General features: G+C 33.8%; 2 protein-coding genes across 2 annotated transcripts in view; both read left to right on the top strand.

Moving 5' to 3' along the window:
• Window positions 1-119: 119 nt before the first annotated feature.
• Window positions 120-8,780, top strand: LOC123655879 (anaphase-promoting complex subunit 11). The gene is made up of 3 exons (XM_045591625.1): window positions 120-301; window positions 403-646; window positions 8,691-8,780. Exons 1-2 carry the CDS (start codon window positions 283-285, stop codon window positions 636-638), a joined length of 255 nt encoding a protein of 84 aa, XP_045447581.1. The 5' UTR covers window positions 120-282; the 3' UTR covers window positions 639-646; window positions 8,691-8,780.
• LOC123655878 (protein FAM89A-like) overlaps window positions 8,722-15,311 on the top strand; it is a 49,907-nt gene continuing 43,317 nt past the window's right edge. Inside the window, exon 1 of the mRNA XM_045591624.1 lies at window positions 8,722-8,871. Coding sequence (XP_045447580.1) covers window positions 8,722-8,871 — 150 coding nt within the window. The remainder of the gene's footprint in view (window positions 8,872-15,311) is intronic.

Below are 15,311 nucleotides of genomic sequence, written 5' to 3'. Positions count from 1 at the left end.
TTATTGTTTGATAAGTACTTACCTAATTGCAAGAAATGGAACGTAAAAATATTATTAATCTGATTATCTGAATCATATCTGAATAATGTTGATCAAAGAGTATAGGTAATAATATATAGGGAATGTTGATTTTGACAAGCAAGGAAAAAAATTGATGGAATTTGACGTTATTTTGTTTTCTAAAATTTGTCTAAAATGTTAAGAAACGACGTCCTAATAGCATTATAAATTTTAAAATCATATGCAATTACAGTGAATTGTAAGAACTATGTCTAAATCGCTATGAAAGTCACTGTTAAAAGTAAGGATTGTGTTAAATATCGATTAAATAATGAAGTATTTGTTTTTAATATCTCGTTATAGGGTTTTACATATATCATGTTAAATCAAGGTTATTTTTAGGTTGGACTGGCGTTGCAACTTGGAGGTGGATAGCAAACGACGATAATTGCGGTATTTGTCGCATGCCTTTCGACAGTTGTTGTCCCGATTGCAAGTTACCTGGTGACGACTGCCCTCTAGTCTGGGGCGCTTGCTCCCACTGTTTCCATATTCACTGTATTGTCAAGTGGCTGCACTCTCAACCACAACAGCAGTGCCCTATGTGCCGACAGGACTGGAAATTCAATAACAAGTAGAAGATTGCGTAAGTACAATTATAATTTCAGTAGACATTTTCTCCAATTTCATTATAAAAGAATATTTATACTTTACCATTGATACTCCATGACCAATCATAATAAACAAACTAAAAAACAAATTCTTTAGCATTGTCATATATTTCATCTATTCCTTAGTTATGAATATGAAAACTCTAATGAGTCCCCCTACCGGGCCTTAGAAAGCATGTTATGCTGTTGGTCCCAGTTGTTATCATGTACACCTGAGAGCAATAGTTACTCATAGTAGGGAATATATCCACCAACCCGCATTGGAGTAGCGTGGTGGATTAAGCTCTGATCCTTCTTCTACATGGTGAAAGGCCAATGCCCAGCAGTGGGATATTACAGGCTGAAGCGAAATACGTAAACTAATTTTCTTTAATATTATGCTTCTACTACTATTATGCGCTACAGTATGGATGTGTTCTACGGTGCTGTAGCAATTTTAAAACCCAGCCTGATTGGTATTCGACGAGTCATGTGGCGAGACGATTTGTAACGATCTTGAAAAACAATTCAAAGATGTGGCCAGAAGTGAGATTGTTCTGTAATTCTTTAACAGAGGCTTATCGCCTCTCTCGAAGAACAGCACCACTATACTCCTGGACCATGCATTTGGTGTGGTATATGGACGATGACGGCGTTGAAGAGTCTTGCCCGAGGCTTTTAGGACAGGTCACTCTGCGGGCTTAAGGAGCTTAGTCGTAACTCCGTCATCTCCCGGAACCCTCCCGTTTTTAAGCTGCTCGAGCGCTGCACTAATCATCATACACTTCGATATCTGTGATGTTTTCGAAAAAAAAAGGTGCAACAATGGTGCACGTGGATATTCAGCGTCCTGATCCTGGGAAGGCTTGCGTGTGCTTGGTACAACTATCCATAAAATTTCTCAACCTCTTCTCGGATCTGAGGGCGAGAGTAAACAGTTTTGCTACTCGCTGTTTTGAGCATCCGAAGAAGGCTCCTCCCCAATTATCTTTGAAAACTTGACTCCCTATTCTGTTTTGTAAGAGTAATAATGTCCTCGTATTTGAGCATCAGAGGTCTCTGCTTACAAGTATAATAAAACAAAAAATATACAAACAAAAATAAAAGGTATTCAAAGTGTCTGCTAGTGTGGGTGTCGTAAGAGGCGACTAAGGGATAACAAGGTTCCACAACCACCTTGGAACTTAAGAAGCCGACCGATGGCGGGATAACCACCCAACTGCTGGCTTTGAAATACACAGGCCGAAAACGGGCAGCAGCGTCTTCGGTGCGACAAAGCCAGTACTGCGGTCACCAACCCGCCTGCCCAGCGTGGTGACTATGGGCAAAACACATGAGTTCACGTTATTTTTGGCGTAAACTTGTGGAGGCCTATGTCCAGCAGTGGACTGTATAGGCTGTAATGTAAAGTGTCTGCTTAGCACTTTGTCACACAAAAAGTGAGGTCAAGTCAGTCTATTTTGCTATTTATTGTTTTGTAATATTAACAGTTATTGACAGATAAAAAAGTATTTAATGAAATATTTCACAATAGTAATGACTATGTCAATTATTGTTTTGGTTTTTTTACTATACTAGCCATGCTCTGCGGTTTCATATACATTAATTTGGTATAAATAGCCTTTCTCAGTAAATGTGCTATCCAACACAAAAAGCAATTTTCAATTCAAACTAGTAGTTCCTGAGATTAGTGCGGCTAAACAAACAAACAAACTACAGTTTTATAATATCAGTATAGATAAGGTTATTTCCTTCTAAGTGGGTATTTAGAAAATTATTAATTTGAAATATATTTGAATGACATAATGTGTATTTAATAAGTATGTAATTATTCATTCATTATTGCATAATTTAAAACAAAATAACTTTTAAATGTACATTACCATATTTAGATGAGAATAGATAACATTATATACTAATATACATATATAAATAATTTAACTATTGCATCAAACTTACTACATATTAAATATTTGTAAGTACATATAGCAGCTGTTACATTTGGATGAGTATAAAACAATAGGTCACTAAGTGCTTTCAAAAGTAGCCTACAATAGCTGCCATGCAATGTGGCGTGCGCCGAACCGGTAGTGTTGCGTTCGTTCACATAGTAAACAATCGCTTCGTAGATATTTTGCGGCTCAATTCAATGTTTGACCATCTCGAACAAGTAGTAAGAGTATAAACAATCGTGTTTGCAAAAAATAAACATAATTTTTTTTTCGGAGAGTTCTGAGGTAGTTGTGGTCTTTATAAAAAAAAGTAGTAGAATAGCCGTGCGCCGAGGTACGACAAACGCGTCGCGATGCTCGTATTAATCACCCTGCCGCAGTCTGAGTAGCGCACGGGCGGGGACGGTCGCCTCGAACGAGCGCTCTGAGCTTACTCGCGCGTGACTTACGTGATGTTAATATAACCGCGCTCATTATACTATAGTGTTCGTGTTATAGTATTGTCCGAGTGACGCCTCGTTTAAGCATGCTGATGGTACACACTAACGCCCATCCTATGAAGACCACCAAAATAAAAGGACCCCCACCTGTACCACCGAGGCCAAGCCAGAGCATGGTGGCTGAAGCTCTGGCGAAGACTAGGAAAGCTGTGGCCGATTCGAAGGCGACGTTGTCTAAAAGTAGAACGTTTACTAAAAATGAAGTTAATCATGTGTCGTCGAAGGCTAAAACTTTGGACAGGAATTCGACACCGACTAAACCTTCCGTGTCGCCTCGACAAAACGGGCTCGCGCGCGTCAAATCATTCATAAAAGACGTTATTAGTGATCGTAGCTCTTCGTCCGATGAGAGAAAGTCGAGTGGTCAGAACTCTAGAAGAAGTTCAAGCGACAGTAGCTCGATTCATTCACCAACGTCTAATAAATCGAGCGAATCGCTGAATTCTAAAGCTGTCAAAACATGTAAACAAATATTAGTGCGTTCTCTGTCTACATCAAATAAATTGGATCAAGATTCAAAGTGTAAAGTTTCAAAATCTTCAAGTTTCGCCGAGAAAACCCTGCCCTTGCGCAAAGCTCCACCGCCTCCCTTATCCCCGAAGCCTAAGTTAAAACCAATAAAACCTCTTCCGCCTGTACAAAGAAATATTAAACCGAGCAGATATACGAAACAAGCTGATGCCGGTATATATACATTGCCAGTAGATGCAAAACCTGTCGAAAACCAGGTCACTGAAGAATGCTATGCAACAGTTGAAGAGATACCAAATGTCGATGATAGATTACAGAACACCGTACAAAAACCGGTCAACGGCCAATCAGACATAGAAAACAATTCGGAACATCATTCACAGGAGAATATTATAAACGCAAATAACAATTCGCTCGAAAGAAAAACGTCACGAGTGACCGAAATGCTTATTTCAGAAATACTCGCGAGTAGAAACAATAACAAAGACGAAGCGAATGCGGTTATAGATAAAGGGAAAGATTCCACGAATCCCTCCAATGGCAATGACTCTGAAATCGAAATGATGAAGGATATGAATAATCATGAAATGTTAATTTATGAACTGCAGACCATGAGGTCACAGTCGAACGTCCCTCAGTGTGGAGATGTCAAAGATAGCGATGATATGCAGTGTGATTCGGATTCTGAACACAACTATGCAATGTCCGTAGCAAGCGGCAATCCTGAAGATGACCATGCGTATGCGTACATAAAAGACGATGATCTTAAATCTAGGTAAAAATACACTATTTATATGTTTTAGCCTAATGTAGCCCGGTGATCGAATAACCAACATATACATTTCCATAAATAATTTAAATGAATACTAGTGTGATGCCTTGACGTATATTACAAAAACATGAACGTCTGAATTTATAAGACATCGTAATAACTCTATTTTCATTTTCTAAAATAAACTTCGTCGTCGATACGTCTTTTAAAAATATTATTTATTATTCATCTATCACATCGTCGCTTACGTTGTGACTCATTTTATTTCGTGCATTATATAAGCTTATCGTTTAGTTTTTAATATAATAATAACATAATCAATTTTATAAAATTCTTATAATTAACATTGTATAGGTTAGCATTATTCATATAATTGTTGAACAGTTATAATTATCATAACAACAAAATGAAAGAACATTGTCTTGGGCATAAAAATACAATAGTTCAATGATGACCTCACCTTCAATTTACGTAAATAAATAATAAATAAATTTTCATAAATTTAGAATAAACAATCTCTGGAATTGATTTTTTGTGTCGGGGGTAAATAAACATACAAAACGCAAACACAATAACAAAAAGATCTTAATTCTTTAATTTTTATATAAATACTATTTTTAACCGACTTACAAAAAAGGAGGAGGTTCTCAATTCGACTGTATTTTTGTTTTTTTTTTTTTTTAAATGTATGTTACATCAGAACTTTTGACCGGGTAGACCGATTTCGACAAATTTTGTTTTAATCGAAAGGTGGTGTGTGTCAATTGGTCCCATTTAAATTTATTTGAGATCTAACAACTACTTTTCGAGTTATATCTAATAATGCGTTTTTACTTGACGCTTTTTTCGTCGACCTACGTTGTATTATACCGCATAACTTTCTACTGGATATACCGATTTGGATAATTCTTTTTTTTGTTAGAAAGCGTATATCTCTAGTTTAGTACCATGATAAGGAAACCAGGATCTGATGATGGGATCCCAGAGAAATCGAGGGAAACTCTCGAAAATCCCCAATAACTTTTTACTGGGTGTTTCGATTTTGATAGTTTTTAATTTAATGAAAAGCTGATGTTCATCATGTGGTCACATTTAAATTTTATCGAGATCTGATAACTACTTTTTGAGTAATATTTGATAACGCGTAGTTACTTGACTAGTTTTTCGTCGATCTACGTTGTATTACTTGTCGATTTAATTGAAGTCGGTTTTTTTTTCGTTTGTCTGCAAACACAATTATAAATTATCTGGAGAGTTTTCAATAATACTGATATCGAGCCTAGTAACATGCACTTGTAAGCTCTCCTTCCAGCCATGATGTTTAAATTACATTATGCATTTTAAACCGTGCTTAAGCGGAAATGGAATTTGTTCCATATTATATATAAAACTACTACAAATACAATATGTTTAAAAGTTGCAAAGATTCTATCTAAAACAAAAAAAAATCTTTTGTTATGTTTAAAAGTAAAAGTCGTAATCAACAACCGGATAATTTCGAATGTCAAAAACAACGTAAGGGGACATAAGTGTAGCTTAGGGGTACTGTATAATTGGCGTATTTTGATATCGGGATAGCTACACCCCAAGTCTAGAAGTTAACTAGGTTCTATATTTGCGTGGACGTGGAAAGGAATTTTAGTTGTTTTTAAGCTTCTGGAAATCTTTTGATTTCACGGGCTTGCGTTTTGACTATGTTTTGAATACACGTTGGCCTAGAATGTTCGCTGTCTTCACACTCATTAAAAACTATTCAGTCGCTTCCGTGTAATGTTCTTACATAAAGATAAGTAAAATTTTCTAAAAATGCCGTGAGTATTTAAAGTAATTTTAACAATTTATTTATTTTATCAGATATTACTCTGACGAAAGTGTTTCCTTCAAAAGTAGTTAAAGTTATGACATAATGTTCCGTCAATGAAAGAAAGTTGTAGTTTGGCTGCTATCGACGGAGGGTAGTAACAGATTAATCGCAGATAATCTGGAGTTCGTCCAAAAATCTATTAAATTTTAGGTCTACTCTTCTATTACCTATATCTTATTTATTTGTCTTATGAATGTATTATGTCATATATATTTTTAATTTTCTAATATTATCGAAACATTTCTCAAATACGTTGAAAATATTTGTAATGATAATTGAAGTATTTTTTTTTAAATCGTCGTTATTATTAAACTTTGTATGAAAGTTTTAGTAGTTGATAGCATATAAATGTATTAAAACAACCTAGAAATGTCCAAGGCAAACATCTCTTCCGTCAAGCTACTCATCCAACCATCGTCATTTTGTGTTTTTGATAACAACAGTGTCTGACGTACTTCGGACCATAGTGGGAAGACTCACATATACATACACTCAGACCAGAATATATCTAGATATAAATATCCCGACCAAATGGGAATAGAAATTGCAATCAATGCTAATAGAAGTTTCATCACCACCATACAAGAGTGGTCGTAGTCAAGAAGTGATAAATTTAAAACTTTTTGCTGCTTAGCGAAGAGCGCTAAGTAAGTTCTCACGAAAATAACCTAAACGCTATAGTCACCTTTGTTTACTGCGTTCGTAAATTTATAACCGGTCAACTGGAACTAATTTGGCGTTTTTCGCAGTATTGCCAGGTTCTTACGTATGTATTCCACGTAACGTTAAGACTCATCCGTAGAATATTATAGTCTAGTATTTAGGACGGTCGTAGATCGTTTATCGATCTAATCGGTTCGGCTGAAGGTTTTGGCCTTTGGGAAATTTCTACGCCAAGAAAATTTATTTTTCTCTTTAAGACTAATATATTCTTTATGTAGGTATAACTTGTAAACTAGCCCGATTGAAGAATAAGTATATGTAAATACTGTTTCAAGAAATTATTTTTACAGTAGCATCCTAAGGCCTATAATCCTACCTAAATACCTAATATGAAAAGTTAGTAATTTGTAAATTTTATGTTTATTTTATTAGCTATGGTGAGTTTTTTTATCTAAACTTTAGATTTTTTTCATAAGTGGTTTATGACCTTGTAGCTTAAGAAACAATTCAATTTTTTTTTATTATGCTATGACATACAGAAGCAGTGCAGTAATTTTTATATCAACGTAGGCAATACTTTTCAGTTTAGTTCTAAATCTCATACACCAGATTTTTGATAATTTGACATTTAAAACTAAATCTTGATCTACACTAATCAATTGGTAGATGTCGACTTAACAGTTTAAATTCTGTTACAAATAAAGGTCAACGGAACAAGTGCCTAGACACGTCACTAATTATATCGCTACCGGCATTGTAGCAACGAATTTTGTTTTCGAATTGAAAAAGTTTAAAACATTTATATTGCAAAATGATTATACAAAATGTAATTGGCTATCGATTTATTTATTTATTTTTGTTTCACTAACTGTGGTAATTTGTAAATAAATCCACTTTAAGTTTAAACATCATATATATAAACTTTTTTTGACTTAGACACTCGCGGTTTTTAAACAGTCTATTTTTAAGTATAAAGGAGTACATATCACGATATAGTTTTTTGACGATTTTTGTCGATATTTCGGAGACGGAGGGTAGAAAGATACTGCCCGTGATGGATGACAGTTGACACATCGCTCCACAGCATTCTCGTCGTGACCACGGGCCATGTAACTGGTCCGAAATATCGATAAAAATCGTCAAAAAACTATATCGTGCTATGTACTCGTTTATACTTAAAAACAGATTATATATAATATAAATAATGGCAAATTATTATCATATAGAGATGAGTATTTGTATACAGTTATTTTTATCAATCTTTAAAAACGTGCCCGTGCGTGTTATAAATATGCAGACACACCCCACGCTGTTTTACACTCATTGAGTTTTAATACTTGTCACATTTACAGGCGGACAAATCTTTTAGCTCTATATGAATTATATATTGTGGTCACAGCAACTAGTTGATTGGTTGTCGTTCGCGGGTTTGATTTTGGAACATGTTAAATATTTGCATAGACCATACAATATTTGTCGTGGTCTGGTCGTTTGTGTTTGAGTGTTGTGTCCGGTTTCCCTGATGATGATGATGACATATGATGCACACTACTATTAGGGGCCACCAAATGTGAGGCCTTTATTTTGACTCGACGATTTTCGCTATTTCACCAATTTCATAATCGCTTCTTATTTTCTCGCTGTTTATTAGCGTCGAGTTTAATTCCCTATATATATCGGTCATAAAAATTCGGACCAGATACCCAAATAAGTTTCTTCTTTTTCTTCAAATAAACAAACTTTATTCAACGTCTTTATTCGTGCAAAGTTTGGCAAAAATGATCAAAAATAATATAGATGAGATAATTTTATCCGCAGACTACGTAAGCAGTTTCGAGCGATCAGCACAATGTCGCTACAAGGTCTGCCACCATTGCCAAAGAGCCTCAGCGGCTTCGCAGATGGCGAGCCCGATCTCAGAGATCCCCCCGCACCAGCGCCCGACGACAACCACCCAACTGACCTGGACTCACAGCTGGTCTATTTGAAAAAGGAAATGGTAAGTTAATAGTTTCAAGTAATAGACTATATACTACCTTTTTTTTACACTCGTGATTCTCGATGTCATGGAAATGTTCAAAATAGACATGTATTATATAGATTCTATATATAAAGTGTTCGACTGCATAATAATAAGTAATAAAATTCCTAGGCCTTTTTTAAAATTTTACTTTGTCTTAATTTAGTAGCTTGTAGCTACAATGGTAACGTACTTCGTAAAATACTATTTAATATCTAACTAATAGCCATAATAATTTGAGCATAATGTCGCTAATGTATTACTAAAAAAAGACGGTTTAAAAAAGAGCGAGTTTATGTTTCTCAGCGAATAATTATGTTTTTATGTATATAACTATGTACATTATATTTCTTTTTATAATAACCTATTAGCAAACTTATTGTATCGAAGTATTACGTTTTGAAAGATAAACAACATTAAGGTGTAGGTTGCCGCTAATTATTATTAATCTTACTTGAATTGTTTGGTTTTTTGATCACATAGGGTTATTGCGCCTGTTCGCGTCCACTTAGTGCAGTTGGCAAGTTTGAAGAAGAAAATAAAAATGTTCCCGCACTTATTTTCTATGAAAAATTTATTTACTGTGTTCATTACATAGTCTATTTAAAGATTAATTTTCAGTTTTGTTCGAAACGTCTTGTTATTATTTTATTTAAATACAAACTTCAGAATTAGGCGATTTACCCAGTTTGCGTCCATAAAATCCAATTTGCGTCCACCCGCTGGACCACTTCGCGTCCACCAGCTTAGAAAAGGAATAAAGAGGTGATATTTTTATGATAATGTAAAGAGAGGTTGGATTTTAATAATTTATTTATTGAAGAATTATAGTTATTTAAAAATCAACATATTAACATTAATAAATCACTATAAAGTAAATAAAACACCTATTTATTCTTCTAAAAATTGATAGAACTTAAAATTAAAAAACAAATTAGGTACCCATGTATTTAGTAAGTAAATAGTAATTCCACCTATAAAATTCAACAATTATCTGTTCTGTGAATTTTAAAGGAATGTAAGCAATCTAAAGGATCAGCCTGTAATTACAATCACAGCAGCCTTTCGCAGTCAACTACTGGACGAGTTCTCTCCTGTGTTTTGCCCATAGTCACAACGCTGGGCAGACGGGTTGGTGACCGCAGGGCTGGCTTTGTCGTACTGAAGATGCTGCTGCCCGTCTTCGGCCTGTGTATTTCAAAGCCAGCAGTTGGATGGTTATCCCGCCATCGGTCGGCTTTATGAGTTCCAAGGTGGTAGTGGAACTATGTTATCCCTTAGTCGCCTCTTACGACACCCACGGGAAGAGAGGGGGTGGCTATAATTCTTTGATGCCGTAAGCAGACAGCACCACAAAGATCAGCCTTGATTAATAATTATGGAAACAAAATACGAGGTGGACACATATCTCCATTCGCATTAAATATTAATAATACCGTTATGTTTTCTTCTTCGTTACTTGGTTTTATTTGATACTAGCTAGCTCGGTTCTGCCGTGGGGTACTGCAAATAAGCTCGGTCGCCGCTTTCGTTGTAGATACCTATCGGGTACGCTCAAATCTATCCACTGCAATAACCCTGGATTATTGACAACACCGCGGAATAATTTTAAAATATAAGTTGCCAGAGCCAGCTCTCTCCTAGTCTCCAACTTGTTGTATCCAACCATGCCCAATACAAACAATGTTGTATACATCAAGGGATACAAGGGATACACGCCATTAAGCCTAAGGTAAAGAAACCTGGTAAATTTATTTTGAATACGTTCCAGCATGAGACTGTATTTGACTTCATAGGGAGACCATACTACCGCATTATACTCAAGCTGACTTCTTATTAGGGCATCATACAGTAAAGAGATTGTTTATTTTGGTATATGTACCATGTATAAATCAATATGCATTTAGTAAAAAGCTGTTACTTTAATATTACAAACAGACACTCCAATGTTATTTATTTGTGTAGATAAGTTTTGTACCCTCTTGGTCTGCACCCACTGATTTTGTCTAATATCGGAATAACATATTTTTTGCATAGGTGCTTGTCTTACCGATTTCCTCTTCTCTTGAATGTCATGCAAAACTTCCCTTAAATCTTCCTCTGTGTATGTTCTTTTTTTCTTCTTCTTATCTGCAAAGAACTCATCTTAAACAGAAAAAAAAATAAGAAAGAAATTACTTATTTCATTCAAAGTAGAATAGGTATTAAACTTGTAGTTATTGGTTTTATGTATTAAACTTATAGAATTAATTTAAGAAATGGACGCGATTTAGTTTTATTATTAATCCCTTTAGGTATAGTTTGCGTAAGTTTTATAAATTCGGTGTAGTAGTTCGCGTCCACCTTATTTTAACTGTTAACTATAAAAAAAATAAGCAAAATCATAATTATTATAATTCCTTTTATCATAACCAACGCCTAGAAACAGCTATGTATTCAAAACAGACATAAAATAATAAAAGACTTACCTTCAAACGAACCGCTGCCCACTATTTTCTTCTCATTATTCCGTGCCTTCGCGCTGTCTTGTTGAACAGCCCTCACTAACTATTTTTTTTACCCAGGATTGCTTGGACGCACAGAACTTTTGTCTATGCGTGCGTGCCTCTTATACATTGAGGTATTGCCGGTAATTACTTTTCGACTTATTGGTGTCTTAGTATACTTAATTTCGAGACTTTTGAAAGTGAGATCCGTAAAATGGACGCGAATTGGGCGGTGGACGCGAACAGGCGCAATGACCCTATATGATGAATTTTAATGAAATTAAAAACAAAACAATAAAATCGTGTATCGTGTTAACCGATTACCTGATTCAACTGTCAGCGAATAATATAACTGTAAAATAGATTAGTTTAAGTGAATCCGATATCGTACGATTGTATATCCGATATAATAATAGGATTCACTTTAATAAGATACTGGGCATTATTGTATTTTTTATAAGAGCATTTAGTGCACAGACATTACAAAATTTTTATTATTTAAAACGCAATTTATTTAATTTGACAATGAATACTATCCATAAAGTATTACTATAAAAGATTATTAATTGATAGATTAGCTTGAAACTAACGTTTCATTCATTTTAGAGTTTATCGTCAAAGAACAGTATAAAATAATCAGATACCAAGATGTAAATTTAGCTGATGTTTATAAAAACTTTTACCTTCCGCATTCATTTTACAGTAAAAAAATAGCGTTTGATCGAAGGTCATGTGATAGCGAGCACTTCTTACTAGTTCTTTCGGGACTATATGTAGGATATGTGCATAAAGATACAGTTTTTTTTACAATTGTTTATAGAGCAATAACTCTACTTTCACAGTTTATTTTGAGATGAATTGTGTTAAATTGCTGTCATAAAGACCCCATATAGACCCCATACATATGTATCCCAGATATACTTTTAATTGTTTTCAAAATATTTACAATGTACATAAGTTGGTTACATTTATTATTATTATTTTTGTGCTTTATTTAACAATACCTTATGAAATTGTAAAAAGTACAAAGTACGGTCTTAATGTTATAAGCACTCTCAACTAATCAATCTTAAGACGCAAAAGAGCGGACGATTGTTGTTGTGCAAAATCGTTGATTAAGCGAATTTATATTATATATATATGAGATCAAAAAACTTCGTGTGTTTGAATTATTCATTCGCGACGCGTCTGAGTGACTTCAAGAAATCGGTCAAGTGCGTTTCGTTTCTAGCTCGTAACTTGAAGCTGACCTTTGACATTACGACGCGTGCTTATGAATTTCGACAAAACGTCTGGAAGCTCTCCAAATTTGATTTATCATATACTAGCTTTTACCTGCGATGTCGGACGCGTTCAATTGATTTTATTACGATTTAAATAAACTAGTTCATAGAGTAATAACTTGTCTAGACGATGTATCAAGAAAGCTATGGTAAATTTCAAGTTAGACCTTTAGAATCACAACTTACTAAAATTTGCATTAGATTTCGTGCAACAGATTTTGCTTGATACCGGAACAAATAAACGGACAGTAAAAAAAAAACTGTCCAATTTACTATTCTTCTCAAAAGAAACCCTATAAATCGTTTTTCCTAAATATCTATCTTTCAATACGTATGTTACAAACATCTGACGGTTACAACTTTATTACTATGTATCTATCTACCTATAGAGAATTGAAATATTGAAACCAACAAAGAAATATAATTTCCTGTAATCCGAAGCATTCATATTGTGTTTGAAGACGCAAAAAATGTGTATTAAGAAGATTTGGATAAGTCGATGTAATATTACGACGTATTTATTTCTATTATATAATAACATTTTTATAAATTGAAAATAATTATTTGAGTTTTGTTGTAAACAATAATCATTGTTTCTTTACATTATATTTGTGAATTATACATATGATAATAATTATTAAAAACTTATATTGTTAATTTTATTATTATTTATATATCATTACATAGAATAAAACAAAGTCGCTTCCCGCTGTTTGAATGCTTAGATCTTTAAAACTACGTAACTGATTTTGATGCGGTTTTCTTTAGTAAATAGAGTGCTTCCACAGAAAGGTTTATATGTATAATACGTGCATAATAAAGGGACATTGATAGTTTTGCACCCGTGCGAAGCCAGGTCGGGTCGCTAGTATACGTATATTTCTTAAAATAACCTTGTGTTAGCTTGCTATAAAATAGTAAATTAATAAATAAATGAACATGTTTACGTTCGTTAGCGTAAATGTTTCGCAATATTTATGGTTATTTGAATGGTTAATGTTTAAAAACACCATTAAAATACTTCCTACAATATCGATGCTTAGACGTTGTTATTGATATGTTCAATTAAATTTTATAATTATGTTATTGTAAGAATGAAACTGAACCACACATCTATATCTATACAAATAAATAAAATTGCGAGTTTCTGTTTGTAATATTAAAATAACCGTATTTTACTAAATGCATATATATGTATACCCGCTCTACCGGAATAACATTTTTTATAATTTTTGAAACGACTGGACTGATTTTGACGGGACTTTCACTGGCAGATAGCTGAAGTAATAAGAGGTAATTAGGCTACTCTTATTTTAGATTTTTTATTTTATTTTATTTTATATAACACCTATAATTAAGATAACGCTTACCTTTTAAGATACTTTGTTTATGATTATATGTGTCTATTGTCAGTGTCTATCTTGTTGGTGTTAAATAAATAAATAAATAAATAAATAAATAAATATATATTATATTAAAAAGAAACTTACATTATTTATTGTAAAGTAGGCGCACAGGAAGTGAAGCCATAGTACCGTAAGCTTTGTACGATTTTGTTTATCCTCTGCAGAACAGAACTAGTTTACATTAAAAGTATTATCAAAACATGAAAAATAAATACCTTATATGTTTTGATGGTCAAAGAAACTAGTTTAACACAAATATAACGTCAGATATTTGTGTAAATTTCCATCAAGATTTTGACCAAGCTACACGTCCTTTCCAAACGTGAACATTAGAAACATTTTGCCGTATACAGTTTTATAAAAACTAGAGCTCGTGACACCGAAATAGATCGGTAACTCGAATGCAGATGTTCGATTCGTAAAAGCGCTTTTAAACATCATGAAATTAATATTTGTAAAGTAAACTTTACTGATCCGGTGGCGCAAATGACAGGGACTTATTATATATACATATATATATATATATATATATATATATATAATATTATATATATATTATATATATATATATATATAGGAATATTTAAATTAATACTAGTATTTTGACTAAGAAGGTTGCTTATAACACTGGGTACATTACCTAAGTTTCTAATGACCACCTAATGTCCTATGTCTATTGCAGTCTACTGCGGAACATAGGCCTCCCCAAGTTCGCGCCAGACATCCCGGTTTTCCGCAATCCTTATCCAGCCGCACCGGAAATCTTACGTAGATTGTCGGTCCAACGGGCCGGAGGATTTATAAATTATACATGGAAATCGATCGTTACATACACTTTTTTCTTTAATCAAATAAACTCTCTTTACCGTCGTGTTTATCAATATCGCAGTTTTTCACATAAAACTAGCTGTACTCTGCGCGCGTTGCTTTTGTTTGGTCGTACCAACTCCGAAACCTTTGTGGGCTCATAAACACTGCTGAAGATCATGACAAGATCAAATGCATAGTTAACGATTCTATAAAGGACAGACAGAAAACATTAATTTGTATATATATACCTAGATACAAATGTAAAATAACATTTTATTTCTTTATTAATTATAATAATTACCGTCATCTATTTACCTGACCTAGTATAGATCGAGTTAGACTAATTTGAGAAGACCAGCTGAGTGGACTAAAATTCCAAATTCCATATGACAGTCGTTTCCACTAAACGAGTTACATTTATGATCTTGATCTAG

This window comes from Melitaea cinxia, chromosome 8, assembly GCF_905220565.1.
Source record: "Melitaea cinxia chromosome 8, ilMelCinx1.1, whole genome shotgun sequence".
In the NCBI taxonomy this organism is placed as follows: domain Eukaryota; kingdom Metazoa; phylum Arthropoda; class Insecta; order Lepidoptera; family Nymphalidae; genus Melitaea; species Melitaea cinxia.
This window is presented reverse-complemented; position numbering and strand designations above follow the sequence as displayed.